At 49.0% G+C, this 14,049-nt stretch overlaps 1 protein-coding gene across 1 annotated transcript in view; it reads left to right on the top strand.

The window, feature by feature from the left end:
• Nucleotides 1-14,049, top strand: part of OTOF (otoferlin) — a 96,099-nt gene that overhangs the window by 46,668 nt on the left and 35,382 nt on the right. The window contains exons 9-14 of the mRNA XM_031046596.2: nt 543-563; nt 1,659-1,706; nt 3,935-3,964; nt 9,803-9,876; nt 12,245-12,365; nt 12,650-12,704. Of these exons, the coding sequence (XP_030902456.2) occupies nt 543-563; nt 1,659-1,706; nt 3,935-3,964; nt 9,803-9,876; nt 12,245-12,365; nt 12,650-12,704 (349 nt within the window). The remainder of the gene's footprint in view (nt 1-542; nt 564-1,658; nt 1,707-3,934; nt 3,965-9,802; nt 9,877-12,244; nt 12,366-12,649; nt 12,705-14,049) is intronic.

Here is a 14,049-nt window from a genome sequence, read left to right as displayed (position 1 = left end):
GGTTATATAAAGTATGTATTTTATATATATATTAAAACAATATATTATATTATGTAGTTATATTATATTTCATAATTATATAACATTATATATAGTATTATACATAATTATTATTACATATAATGTAATTATTAATATGTATAATTAAGATTATACAAATCAATAAGAATAGATCTGTATAAGTAAATTCATCAGTCATGGGTGAATCCAGGACAATGATCCCAGCCCCAGCCCATTCCTGTAAGTCTGTTCTTCATTGCTGCTGTTCAGTATCTGGGGGTAGGTGGAGAAGATGTGGAAGGAACCTGCAGAGGGGTGCTGTCCACACACTGGCACGAAGGACCTGGGTGGTTGCAACGAGCTGTGGGACAGTGCCCCCTCAGTACCTGCTTCAGCTTGGCAGGACCCCACAGGGGGTGGTGGCATCCGTTAGCCCCTTCCCTGTCCTGAGCAGCTCCCATGGGCTGTGGGAGGGTACATCTGCTTGGGTGGGTTTGTTTCTTCCTCATGTTCATCCTCCTGGCTGTGTCTCTTCCAAACAGCGAAGACCCTGAAGACCTCAGGTACTGGGCATGGTATCCCTGCTTTGCTCAGGCCCTTTGGGCATGGCGTGTGCATGTATGTGACATGCGTGTTGGCATACCAATCTCTGCATGGCATTTGGACCCAGGGAAGGGTCCTAACTGTTTCCTGCCCTCTTCTTCTTGGGGAGCTTTCTTGTATTCACTCCATCCCTTCCTCCACAAAGAGCAGGGCTTCTTTGTATTCAGTCTATTCTCCCCTGTTCCCAGAAAGGACAATTTTTCTTCTATTCGGGGCCTTCCAAAGGAGCTTTGAGGATAACATTTGTCTGTCTGCCTAGCTATCCACCTATTCATCCATCCATCCATCCCTTCATCCCAATGCAGTTATCACCATCACCATCTGTCCATCCATCCATGCATCCATCCATCCATGCATCCATCCATCCATCCATCCTTCCATCTCAATACAATCCTATGCATCCATACATCCTACTGATACTATCTTTCCATCCATCATTGCAATTCTCATCATCCATTCATCCATCCATCCATCCATCCATCTCAATACAATCCTATGCATCCATCCATCTTTCCATACATCCTACTGATACTATCTTTCCATCCATCATTGCAATTCTCACCATCCGTTCATCAATCCATTCATCCATCCATCTCAATACAATCCTATTTATCCATCCATCTTTCCATACATCCTACTGATACTATCTTTCCATCCATCACTGCAATTTTCACCATCCATCCATCCACCCATCCATCCATCCTACTGTGATACTATCTGTCCATGCATCTATGCGTAACACCATCTAGACCAGAGCTGTATGGTTTATCTAGCCATGCCCTTTTTCAGTCAGTTGTTCCTTCTTCCATCTCTCCTTCCTCCTCATTCCAGCACCACCAGTACTGTCACTATCTCTGTACCCAGTTCCCTGTATGCCAGTGGGTTAGGCAGTCCTGTTGCATCAAGATCTCCCTCTGGCATGCTTGTGAATTGGGTTTGGTTGATTGCTTGGTGCATGTTGCTGATGGGGGTTTTGAGGGGAGAAGGTGGGCCAGGGTCTTTGTCACTGCAGCTGGATGAACCATGTCTGAATGAACTGCTCTTTGTGATTGCAGAGCTAAGGCTAAGGGGAAAGAGAAAAGACATCTCATGTTACCATTCAGGTACCCTGACTCCCCTTGTCCCTCCTTGTGCCAAGCTGCAGCTGATGGCCCCTTGCAGCTGTGTTACTGCATCCCCCTGAGAGAGCTGCAGGGCAGGACCACAAGTTCCTCTGTGCTATCTATCTAAAGTGCTTAACACCAAGTTGCTTGAAGGCATAAAATGAGAATTCTCTGGTGGTGCCTTTTTCAGGCACGAGAGCCCAGACTGTGGCTGTCTGCAGCCAGAGAGGCACCTTTTGCTGTGAGGGTTGCTGTGGAAGGGGCAAGGGTAAAGGAGGGGAGGGAGAAAGTGTATTCTGGTGTTAGCTGCTCCACCAGGCCCTTGGACTAGGATATCCAGATCTCTCACGCAGTGCAATCACCCCATTCACCCAGGCACTGGTGATATGAGAGCACAGGATTAGCAGCACCATGAGCTGCTGCACATGGGAGCCAGAAAAGCAGAAATATGCAGGAGGAGGGAGACATTCAAAGCAAGAGGGCAACCACAGTATGTTCTTGCATCCCTCATCCAGGCTTCATTTACATCAGTGAAATGAACAGGGGAAGGATGCAGGCTCAGGTACTGTAGTGTCCTGAGCAACCCCCCGCAGGGAGGGGGGGAGATCTCTCTGATCTCTCCCCATCCTGGCATGGGGAGATCAAACACTGTGGCACCCCAAGGCAGTTTGGATGGGTCCTGGTGGGGAGGGGGAGTTTCCCAGCTGGGCTATAGCAGGGAAGGGACTTGCACCACTGAGATGCTCAGGGAGATGCAGCTGCTGGTCCCTGTCCCTACAGCATTAGGACCCAGCAAAGCAGCATGCTCAGGTGAGATGGTGATAGATGAGCTATGGCTTTGTAGGTTGCTCAGATGTGGGAGAAAGGATGGAGTGATTTAAATCCTCTCTCAGCACTGGGCAGGGGCACCAGGGCAGCTTTTACAATGCAGATGAACCAGTTGAGCTTCCTGGCATTGGTGTTTCTTTGCTCCTACTGCAAGCTCAGCTGGCAAAGGAATAATTTCTGATGGTTTGACCTCAGAGCAAGTGTCCGTGCAGGGAGAGAGCAGGATCACTTGCTTCAGAAGGAGCTGCTGGGTGGGTTTCCTTGGCTGTTTTCCAAGCCAGGCTCCAGATTGATCCCTGCCCATTCTGGACTGAACAGGAGAACCCTGCTTTTCCCAGCCTTCCACCCAGGGCTGGGTCCTGCTCCCCATCTTGTGCTGGAGCTGGTCTTCTGGACTTCACCTCTCTAAAAACCGATCCTGTAACACATCAAACAATGTGTCTGGGGGGTTGTTGTTGTTTTTTCTGGGTGCTTTTCCAGCAATGCAGTGCAGGGGAAGCTGGAGCTTCTTATTCTGAAACCACCCTCCTGTCCCCCGTTCCCAGCACAGATATGGCCATGGGGTGAGGTGGAGTAACAGGCCTCCTAAAACCAGCCCTCCTAATCACTTTCTAGAGCTGGTTAATTGCTTTCACCTCCCCACTTTGCTGATGCACAATGGGGGAGATTAGCCAGAGAAGAAAGACTGAGTGAAAGAAACAGGAGGGCAGGTCCCAAATAGAGAGATGTGGAAGCCCTGAGAGAAGGAAAACAGGTTGGAAAAGCCAGAAAGCAGAGCAGGGGGCTGAAGAGTGAAACAGAGAGGTGAGCAGTCAGTGTTTCCTTCACGGTGCCATGGCAGGAGGATGCAGTGTCAGCCTGGCAGGGATGAGGACCCCCCAGATCCAGCCCATCTCAATAGTCCTCTCTGGAGGGAGGATATGAATACACCTTTGTGGGAGGATAAGGAAGACCACCCCCCTCCATCAAAAAGGAGAAGTCTTATCTCCTGCCCCAACAGCATCCCAGACCTGCTCATGTATCCATCCACATGTATGCCTACACAGCTCTAGCTGCTTTACTGGCCATGTACACACATCCACTGAATGCCCATCACCTCCACCTCCTAGTGCAGGAAGCTGTAGTTCTCCTAAGCCCCTCTAGCCTAGCAGAGGTCATGCAGCAATGTTATCCACCTGAATTACAGGTGTAGGTAGGACAGGGGTGTTTGGGGCCAGCCCTACGGAGGAAGGTTGCCCATGACCACAGCCTGGGGATTGGGCACTTTGAGCATGTGTGAGGAGCAGGGAAGCTGCAAAGGGAAGAACAGTCTCTGTGGTTTGTGATCTGATTGAAGCACTTGAAGTGCACTGAAGGTTTTTTTGCCTTTTCTTCCCCTGTTGCACGGCCACCGGCTCCAGCAAAGGCAAAGAGAAGACAAAGGAGCACAAGTAGGTTTGCTCTCCCTGCTCCTTCTTCTCCTTATTTCCAGCTTTCCTAGCTCATGTTGTGCCTGATCTGGTATGCAGTGTGCTTGCTCTTTCTCTATAGCTGGGCCTTGTCAACCCTGGAGGAACTTGGGTCTCTTGGATGTGCGGCCTTAGGCTTAGGAGGGAATACTTACCTACAGCAAAAGCCAATGTAATAGGCTTGCAGCAGTCTCTGGCAGCACTGGAATGGAACTGTGAGGTCCTTAGAGAAGTTTGGCTCCCATCAGGTTTGGATGGATCCTGGTTGGGGCAAGAGTTTCCCAGCCTGGTCATGGACAGCATGTTCAGGGCTCAGGACAGGAGAAGGTCTGGGTGCAGGTCATCAGCACAGGGGAAATGGGACTTAGCACCAGATTTATAGCTCCTGTGCCTACAGGACAGGCTGCTGCATCATCCATGTGAGCAAGTTTCTTCAGCCCCTGCCTTCCTTTTATCCCCAGCTGCTCACAGTGGTGCCAGACCAAGCTGTGTCTGAGTTCTCTCCCAACAGCAGCATCCTCCAGCTCTACTCCCATGACTGCTGGGTAATCTGCTGTGCAGGGGATGATCCATACAACCACTGCAGGGCACTTCCCAGCCAGTGAGGTCTCTTCTGGCTCAGATTGATTGCATTGCAGCTTAAGGACCAGTTTCTGGTCGTATCTTCCTAATGGACCCTCCTAATTAATGGGGTAAAGCAAGGAGGCAGGGATGAGATGGGGAGAGGGAAAAATGTCTCCAAGCAGTCAGCAAGGAGGAAGCAGACTCAAGGAAAGGTGGGAAGAGATCTCCCTGCACCAAACAGCCTGGTCCTTGCTGGTTCCCATTCCCAGTTTGGCCATGCAGGGAAGGGGGAAGAGACAGGCTATGTCTGAGGGTTGGTTGTGACCTCAAGGCTGCTATGTGTAGCATGAACCCATGGGGTTGGCAGTGGGATCTGCCCCCAGTACAAGTGGAAGGACTGAAAGTCTTGTTAGCACAGGGGTGATGGAGGCAGCACCCATCTGACAGGTATAATTTCTGCAAAGAAATGAGCCATGGAAACTGTGTTCCCTGCTCCCAGCTCCTCACTCAAGAGCAATGATTAAAATGTCCTTTAAGCTATGAATAATTAACAAGCAACCTGCAACTGTATCTTTAACTAGAAGCTGGCCAGGAGAGGGACTGCTTCCTCCTTGCTGTCTTTGTCATAAAATCCATCATTCCTCCATGCTTCCTTCCTGGAGAGCCACACGGTGGAACCCTAAAGGACAAAGTCAAGTACTTCAATTGAATATAATTTGTCTGCTCAATCCAATATTAGAATCATAGAATCCCAGAATGGTTTGGGTTGGAAGGGACCCTAAAGCTCATCCAGTTCCAACCCCTGCCATGGGCAGGGACACCTTCCACGAGACCAGCTTGCTCCAAGCCCCATCCAAACTGGCCTTGAACACTGCCAGAGATGGGGCAGCCACAGCTTCTCTGGGCACCCTGTGCCAGGGCCTCAGCACCCTCACAGGGAACAACTTCTGCCTAAGAGCTCATCTCAATCTCCCCTCTGCCAGGTTAAAGCCACTCCCCCTTGTCCTGTCCCTACAGGCCCTTGTCAAAAGCCCCTCTCCAGCTTTCTTGTTGGCCCCCTTAGGCACTGGAAGCTGCTATACGGTCTCCCTGGAGCCTTCTCTTCTCCAGGCTGAACAAGCCCAGCTCTCTCAGCCTGTCTCCACAGCAGAGGTGCTCCAGCCCTCAGAGCATCTTCGTGGTCTCCTCTGGACTCCAGCAGCTCCATGTTCTTCTTATGCTGGTACCCCCAGAGCTGGATGCAGGAATGCAGGGGGGGATCTCACCAGACTGGAATAGAGGGAGGAAGAGAGTCCCCTCCCTCAACCTGCTGGTCACACTCCTGGTGATGCAGCCGAGAAGCTGGCTGACAACCATACTACAGCCAGCATTTGTTGTCTTAAATCACAACTTGCAGGAACCCAGTCTTGACCCTGCTGCCACATTGGGTTGCAGTGGTCCAGCAGCTTGTACCATTTTGGAGGGGAGCAGTCAGGCAGCAGCATCCTCACCAGTGTCTCAGTTCTTTAGGAAACCAGCCTTATACCCAGCCTGTGGCAAACGGGGGCTCTTGGTGCTGCTGCACAACCTGTGTTGGCATCTCAGGTTCACAGCTCCTCATGTAATATTCATGTGTGGACGGTGTCAGCTCTCCACCAGTGCCAGCTTCCCATCCGTGCCGTCGGATGCCTGGCAGGAGCAGCAGAGGGGTTGGCAACCTATGCTTAATGCTGCAAAGACCCTGCTGTGACTGGAGAGGAGGCTTGGCCGGGGTCCCCATCCCTGCTTGGTCCTGAACCACACGTCGAGCACAGCTCTGCACCAGGATGGCCGCTCCACCATAGACAAGCCTCTGGCTGCTCTCCCATCTCAGCTGAGCTCTTCCAGCATCTCCTCCTGGGGGAATCCCAGTCCTGGTCAGCCGGTGGGTGAAGGGATGGGAAACAGGAGGAGTATGGGGTGTGTTGGTGCTCACCTGGCTTGGAAAAGGTGACAGATGGGGCTTGGGAATGGGCTGGGAGAGAAGGGTGAGCCACTGGGCATCTGCCTCCAAAGCATCTGGGGTGGCTTCTTCCTCATCCATCACTTCTTTCCTTCTTCTCATCACATACCAAGTATGCTGCAAAATTCACCAAAATACACTTTTTGGGGGTTTTTTCCCTTCTTTTTTTTCCTGGACAACCTGATCTACTGGAAAGTGTCCCTGCTCATTGCATGGGAGTTAGAGTATATGACCTTTGAAGGTCCCTTCTAACCCAAACTATTCTGTGATTCTATGATTTCCTTCTTATCTTTTGTTCCTTTTTTCTCCTTTCTTTTTTCCCTTTTTTTTGTTTTAGTTTTTATTACTTTCTTTGGTGTCCTCCAAACTCCATGGATTCCTAGATATTTGCTTCCCTTAGGCTCCAGTCCACTGTGATAATACCAGTAAGGGGAGGGGTGAAGGAAGGAGGCAGCATGAGATGTTGTAACTGTGTCTGAAACGAGCAGCAGGGAGATGTGGCCAGGGTGCAGGCATGGAGGCAGCACCTGAAATTTTATGCCACTAAGAGACCTTGTGCCCTCTGGACTCTGCTTTCTGAACCAGGTAGTGCTGAGGTTCATCTTGTGGATGTACCAGAGGCTATTTCCCATTTCTGGGGCCTTTTCTGCAGTGTTACTACTTTTAGGGACCTAAGCCAGGACCAAATGCATCCATGCAAGGATCTTGTTATTTTGGGTGCTGGTAGAGGACAAACATTGCCAGTGTCTTCTCAGCAGAGTCCTTCTGGCTCCATCACCTTAGAATCACAGAATGGTTCGGATCAGGAGGGACCTTAAAGCTCATCCAGTTGCATCCTCCTGTCATGGGCAAGGACACCTTCCACTAGACCAGGTTGCTCCAAGCCCCATCCAACCTGGCCTTGAACACTGCCAGGGATGGGGCAGCCACAGCTTCCACAGCATCCTACTGCTTTTCTTCTTTGTTGTACTTCCCAAGGAACCTCGGAAATTTCCAGGACAAATACAGTGATTTTATCGTTAAGCATCTGCAAGCAAAGTGTGCCAGCTCTGGGGCTGGTGGGATGTTTCTTTCTCCATTTCAAATAAATTAATTGGAAAGAAGGGAATGTAATGTAACCAGCCCTGGAGGTGCATTGTCTTACGGAGGGGCTGTGTGTCTGCTGGAAGGAAACTCGGTGGTGGGGAGAGGTCTCAGAGCAGAGTTTCACAGCCTGCACTATTGTTACAGCATTTACTCATATAGAAAAATGAGTCTGCAAGTAGTTTAGAAGAGTTACTTCCCCTTTAGCACCTCGAAGCAGATGTTCCTTGGCAGGATTACAGATACAAAAACGTAGCTCTCATCTTTCCTCCTCTATCCATTGAGCAACTGCCCTTTAACTGAGGATTAATGGATTCACATTAATCCATTCACACGGATTAATCACAGCTCTGAGAGACTGCCTTGTGGCCTACGCATTGCATTAATCCCAATTAAACCTCAGCTATAAGCAGTTCCTGTATCTTATGCTGGCCTTCTTCCCCAATTGAATTCCCCTTCCTTTGATGAATACATTATTCTCCTATTCTCCTCAGTTTTCTTCTCATTTGCTCTGGCTCTGCTAGCAGCCTGCAGTCTTCCAGTTGTGACCTAAGACAACACATGCATAGGCTCTCTGCAATGCCAGGATTTCTTTGCTTTGCAAGAGATATGAGAAATGGTACAACTTCACCCTTTGGCCCCAGCCAGCTGTGATCAAATCGGATACCGGGGGGTCCCACAGTTTCAGTGTTGACGCCTGGATCATGGGCAGCACATACCAGTTCTGCTGCAACCAGGGATGGTGCTGAGCCCTGGCAGCAGCTTGGAGGTGAGATCCAGGCTGGAGGAAAGGTTCCCTCTTGCTTCCAAGCTGGCACAAGAAGATCTCCATCAAACCTGCAAAGTTTCCACAAAGACCAATGTTTTCAGGCAATGGGAATTTTCCAGTTAAAAAAAATTTCCCCTTCTGCTTTGCCACCTCCTGTGTTTGGGGCAGTTACAGGCCATTGCCTTCAAGCCTCTCACCAGCTGTTTGCTCCCTACTATTGCTGTTTGCTCTTTACTATTAGAACAAGGTGACTGCACGGTCTGGCTTGTTCTTCTCGCTGGTTTCAGTTTTAGTGATGCTATGGAGATTTGCTTCCTACTGAGGCTTTCAGCTGAATCTTCAGGCTAAAAATCCTCATTACCTCCAGACTCCATAACTCTCAGCAGGGTAACTCAGAACCCTCCACCTCTTTGCAACTGCAGCATGGACTTACCCTCAGATAACAGGGAACTGTCTCCTGAAAATACCTGCAAGGCTCTTACTGTCTTTAACAATCTCTGCCCGTTTGCTAGACCTGCATTTGAGATCATGACAGATTGCAGGGCAGAAATCCTGTTATTTACTGAATCCTCTATTTGTGTGTATTTGCTGTATGTGTATGTAACAAATGCCAAATAATACTGGAGTCCAGACTGTCAATGCACTTGTGGTTGCATAGGTTGATTTCTGGGCTGGAGTAGTGGTCCAAGCCCCACCAAAACATTTGGAGCTACAAGTTGTACTTCTTAAACTCACCTTGAAATGACTTACCTTGAAATGAAAAAAATGGGTATTTTTAGACAGCAACTGGCAAGCAATTTGCACACAATGATTTTATCAGCCAATCCAGCCCTAACTGCCCCCAGTGAATTTGACCCCAGCCTGGAATCGGAAGGGGAGCTAAGGCTGACCTGGTGCTGGTGTTTAACATTAGGGAAAAATCATGTTGCTGCAATGTGCTGCTGGAAACATCTAGGATTTGTTCAGGCTTGCTGCTGATCTAGATAAAGAGGTTATTGATTTCTCACAGCAAGTTGGTTGAATGGTTTAATTTTTAGCAAACGGTTTTAGGTAATTGCCCAGGGAAGCAATTCCAAGTAAAGAGAGATGAGAAGTCTGTGCACAGCAGGGGCCAGCAGCAGAGACGGGAGGCATGGGTTGTCATTTGTTGACTGCCAACACTGTGCTTCTGCCTCGTGTTTTATCCCAACTTAAGGCATTGAAACACAAACAAGACCCAAGACTCAAGGCAGTGCATTTAGCTGCAAACTTGACTCTGCCCTGGGCCATGTTTGCAGCAGCCCTTGCTTCATCTTTCAAGCTATTATTTCCTCACTTGCTTTTGAGCTGTGAAAGGCTCCTCCTGTTCCCATCCCTGAGTCCTAATAAACAGCAAGAAAAAATACAGTAATTGATGGGTGTTTTTTCCCCTCTCTTCTTCCAGAGCTGGGAAAGGAGTTTTTTCAGCCATGAAACTTGGCAAGACACGTCCATCAAAGGATGACCATCGGAAACAAGGTATGTTTTCCTGGGAGGATGTTGTTCCCTGCTCCAGTGCTGCTTTTTGGCTGTCCTCCACATCCCAGTAAGGCACCTAAGAGATCATAGAATCACAGAAGGGCTGGGATTGGAAGGGACCTTAAAGCTCATCCAGCTCCAACCCCCTGCCACGGGCAGGGACACCTTCCACTAGACCAGGTTGCTCCAAGCCCTATCCAACCTGGCCTTGAACACTGGCACAGCCAGTTGGTAACTCACGGATTAGACAGGGAGCAGTATGTGCTCAGAAGGATAGATGGAGAGATGGTCTCCATGAGAAAATGGCAAGTATAGAATCATAGAATAGTTAGGATTGGAAAGGACCTCAAGATCATCTAGTTCCAAACCCCCTGCAATGTAGGAACTGATGGAAAGAGTTTTCTGCTGAAGGCTTGGCCAGTTATCACCCACCTTGTGATATCATACCTGTGGCAACCCTGGGACTCATAAAGGCAGCTTCTGGCTGTATTTAAGGGGTGATTTGCAGATGCAGTGATGCAAAGCAGGATTTAGCCCTTGCTCCTTGCTGGATGTACAGTGCAGCAGCATCATGGGAAGAAGGACTCAGTTGCTTGTGCCCAGGGCTCAGCACAGCATTGGTACTGAAACCAGATGCCTTTCTGGAAACGCACAAGGGGATCAGCAATTGGAAATTCATTGTTGTTTCCATTCAGACCAAAGGATTGGGTTTCAATGGCAAAGAAACGGGGGAATGTGTGTTTGCAGCAAGGACAAACTGTTGGTTTAAATATATTTCTGGGTGAATCTCCACTGTTTTTCAGCCTGGTTTGAGGGCAGGAAAAGGGAATTTGGCCTGGGACACCAGTGCAAGTGGAGGCATTGGCATTGAAACCTGGGTGGCCTCCTTCTCTCTCTGGTGCCTGGGTATTCATCTCGTGGTTAAAGCTCCATGCAAGACAATGGGGAAAACAACTGGAATGAGAAGGCAGGGAGGGACAGTGTGCATGGACAGGTAGTAAAGTGCCTGCACAGATCAGGACTTACCTGGGATCAGGGGACAGTTGCAGCACAGCTGTACTGCATGGTGTGGTCAGTGCTTCACAACTGTGGAGCTCCTTCTTCCACCTTCCCTAGGTACCTCTGGCATTTACCCACATTACTGGGGCTTTGCTCTCTTCACACCACCCTTTTCTCTCAGCCTTGAAACTGTATTGCTTGTGATTCCTACCCTTGGTCTGGCCAGCTAGTGATGAGGTAATGATTTTGCAACCACTACTTACTGGCCAAGCCAGCATCCCTCTTCTGCCATGGGCTCCTTTCCTCCCATACAGAGCCTGTTCTGCTCAGGTCAGACTGACTGGACCACTGAAAATCAAGCTGGGAGGGTGCTAGTACATCTGCCCACATGCACCTGGTAGGGTTGAACCTGCTGAGGTGCTTCCCAGCTGGTGAGGCTCTGACTCAACCTCAAAAACTCCAGCTGAGGACACCCTTTCCTCACCCAACCTGCAGCACTGTGTCCATCCAACCTGATGGAAAACTTTTCCTAACACCCAGCCTAGATCTCCCTCACTTTAGCTGAGGCCCATGTTGCTGCAGAAAGCCAGGCTATGCTGAAAAAAAAAATTATTTCTGGTCTGCTGGAGCAAGCTATGACCTTGCATTGGTTAGTAAAGAGACAGGAGCAGCATCTGTGCTTCAGGAGTGGATTTGGTGATACCCTGCTGTGGCACCAAAGCAAACCAGTGACCTAGCAGCTATACTGGTGCTTCTGGCCCCAGAGGAAAAAAGAACTCTTTGCTGCTTTGTGATCCTTTCCTGATCAGAGCAAAGGTAGGATGGGCAGGCACAATGCACACATGGACTGCACACAGGAAAGTAATATCCCATCAAGTTCTTCCAACAGAAACGCAGACCAGTGAACAGAGCAGCTATGTCTCAAAGGTGCTGGGATCTGGTGTCTTGACTCTCCCTGCAGCAGTTTTTCATCTTGGGAAATGCCCCTTGCTCCTGTTTTTCAGACCTCTCTTCCCCAAAGCCAAAGAGTTAGCTGCCTTTGCAGCCACTCTTCTGGTATGTAGAACTGCAACATTTGCCCGAATGCTCTTTTCACCCCTTGAAGTCTGAGGTGTTTGTCAGTTTATGTTTTCTTTCTGCCTCCACAAACCCATGTAGAGGCACTCTGCCCATGGAATAATGTGTCACATGAGGCAAACCTCATTTTTAATCTCTTTTTAGAGCAGGTTGTCTGTGACCTTACACGCTGACCATTGTTCTTTCTATTATCAGTTGAGGTTGATAGGATGTATTGGTTACCTTTCTCTTTGCCTTTAATTATTCACTGAGTGGAAAGAGTAAGAGACATTCTTTTGTCTCCTTTATGCAGATGAACCTGCTGTTTTGGAAGCAGAAGACCTGGACCGAAAAGCCCTGCTACAGGGACTGGAGCCAGACACCATCTCCTTGGCTTCTGTTACAGCTGTCACCACCAATGTCTCAAATAAGAGGTGAGGTCCGGATGTGAGCTTGTGCAAGCCAAGAGGTGAGGGCACAACCACGTGTCCCCTGAGATGGGTATGTTGGAAATCACATTGCCCCATGCAACCATTTGGGAATACCTGACCTGCTACAAAGGGCACTGATGTTCAGTGGTGTTTCACAGCCCCAAGGTTCATGTTCCTCAGGTTCGAAGAGGCAGGAGATTCAGTGAGGTGACCCTGCAAATGCTGCATCACAGCTTGCAGCAAGTCCATCTGTGGTTTCACTGAGGGTTTCTTCTGCCCCTCCAAAGGTCCAAGCCTGACATCAAAATGGAGCCGAGTGCTGGGAGGCCAATGGATTACCAGGTAGGTGACAATGTTGTGCCCCCAACCTTGGCTCACAACACAGGAGGTGATGGCAGGTGTTTTGTAGGGAAGTAGTTTGTGCTGAGTTTCAACACTGAGCTCACAAATCACAAGAACTGGCAATGGTCAAGGTTGTTCAGCCTGGAGAAGAGAAGGCTCCAGGGAGACCTTAGAGCAGCTTCCAGTGCCTAAAGGGGCCAACAAGAAATCTGGAGAGGGGCTTTTGACAAGGGCCTGTAGGGACAGGACAAGGGGGAATGGCTTTAACCTGACAGAGGGGAGATTGAGATGAGATCTGAGGCAGAAGTTTTCCCTGTGATGGTGCCCAGAGAAGCTGTAGCTGCCCCATCCCTGGCAGTGTTCAAGGCCAGGTTGGATGGGGCTTGGAGCAACCTGGTCTAGTGGAAGGTGTTCCTGTCTGTGGCAGGGGTTGAAACTGGATGAGCTTTGAGGTCCCTTCCAACCCAAACCATTTTGTGATTCTATGATAAAATCAAGATTAAATAATTAAGTGGTTTTGCTTTCTATCATGTGGAGGCCAGAAAGCCCACGTTAATCTGTGATTGAAACAGGCTGTGTCCAATGCATTTCTCTTACTTCCCAAGACCTTTGGTATGCTGCTTAGCATTCAAGATCAGTGAGCCATGGCTGGCAGTTTCTTACTCACTGTATTTCCTGGAATCGGCTGGTATGTGGCTTCTGTTGTCCTGTTCAGTTCCTGACACTGTATCTAGAATTAAAAGAACCAGATGTTTACTTTGCCACGGCTCAGATGATCCACGCTGCTCCCTTTTATGATACTAGCTGGTGCCAGTGTGATTCATAAATTCCTCTTCTCCTTTTCACCAAGTCATGCTGATCCAGCAGCAATTTAGCTTTATGTCCACACCTCTCAGCCCAGCAACACGTTCCTGGGGACATCTGGGAACACTGCATGTAATGATTTTTTCTTAGAGATTTATTGCAGATCATTTGCAGTATCCACTGCAGACCAAATTTAGAGGCTTACAGGGAGTGATCATGCTTGGTACAGGAGGGGGAAACCTAAAGAACATCATAAAGATGGGGGGAAGGTGCAAAACAAATTTCAGCCAAGAGGCAGAAGGAATACAAGGTTGTTCTCTGGTCACTGTAAACAGGAAGACCACAAGGCTGGCGTTAGGGGGAATGGCTTATGTCTGGCATGTAACAGGATCTGCAGCTCTAAGCTGGTTCATGAGCAAGGCACGTGCCTGGCTGACATCCCTATGTCTGCTTTCCTTTGACAACTGGATTTTGAGGAACATCCAAGAATTAAGAGGACAGGACTTTATCTCTCTCACCCTATCTGGAACCTGATTGAAAG

Source organism: Melopsittacus undulatus, chromosome 3 (assembly GCF_012275295.1).
Source record: "Melopsittacus undulatus isolate bMelUnd1 chromosome 3, bMelUnd1.mat.Z, whole genome shotgun sequence".
Taxonomy (NCBI): domain Eukaryota; kingdom Metazoa; phylum Chordata; class Aves; order Psittaciformes; family Psittaculidae; genus Melopsittacus; species Melopsittacus undulatus.
This window is presented reverse-complemented; position numbering and strand designations above follow the sequence as displayed.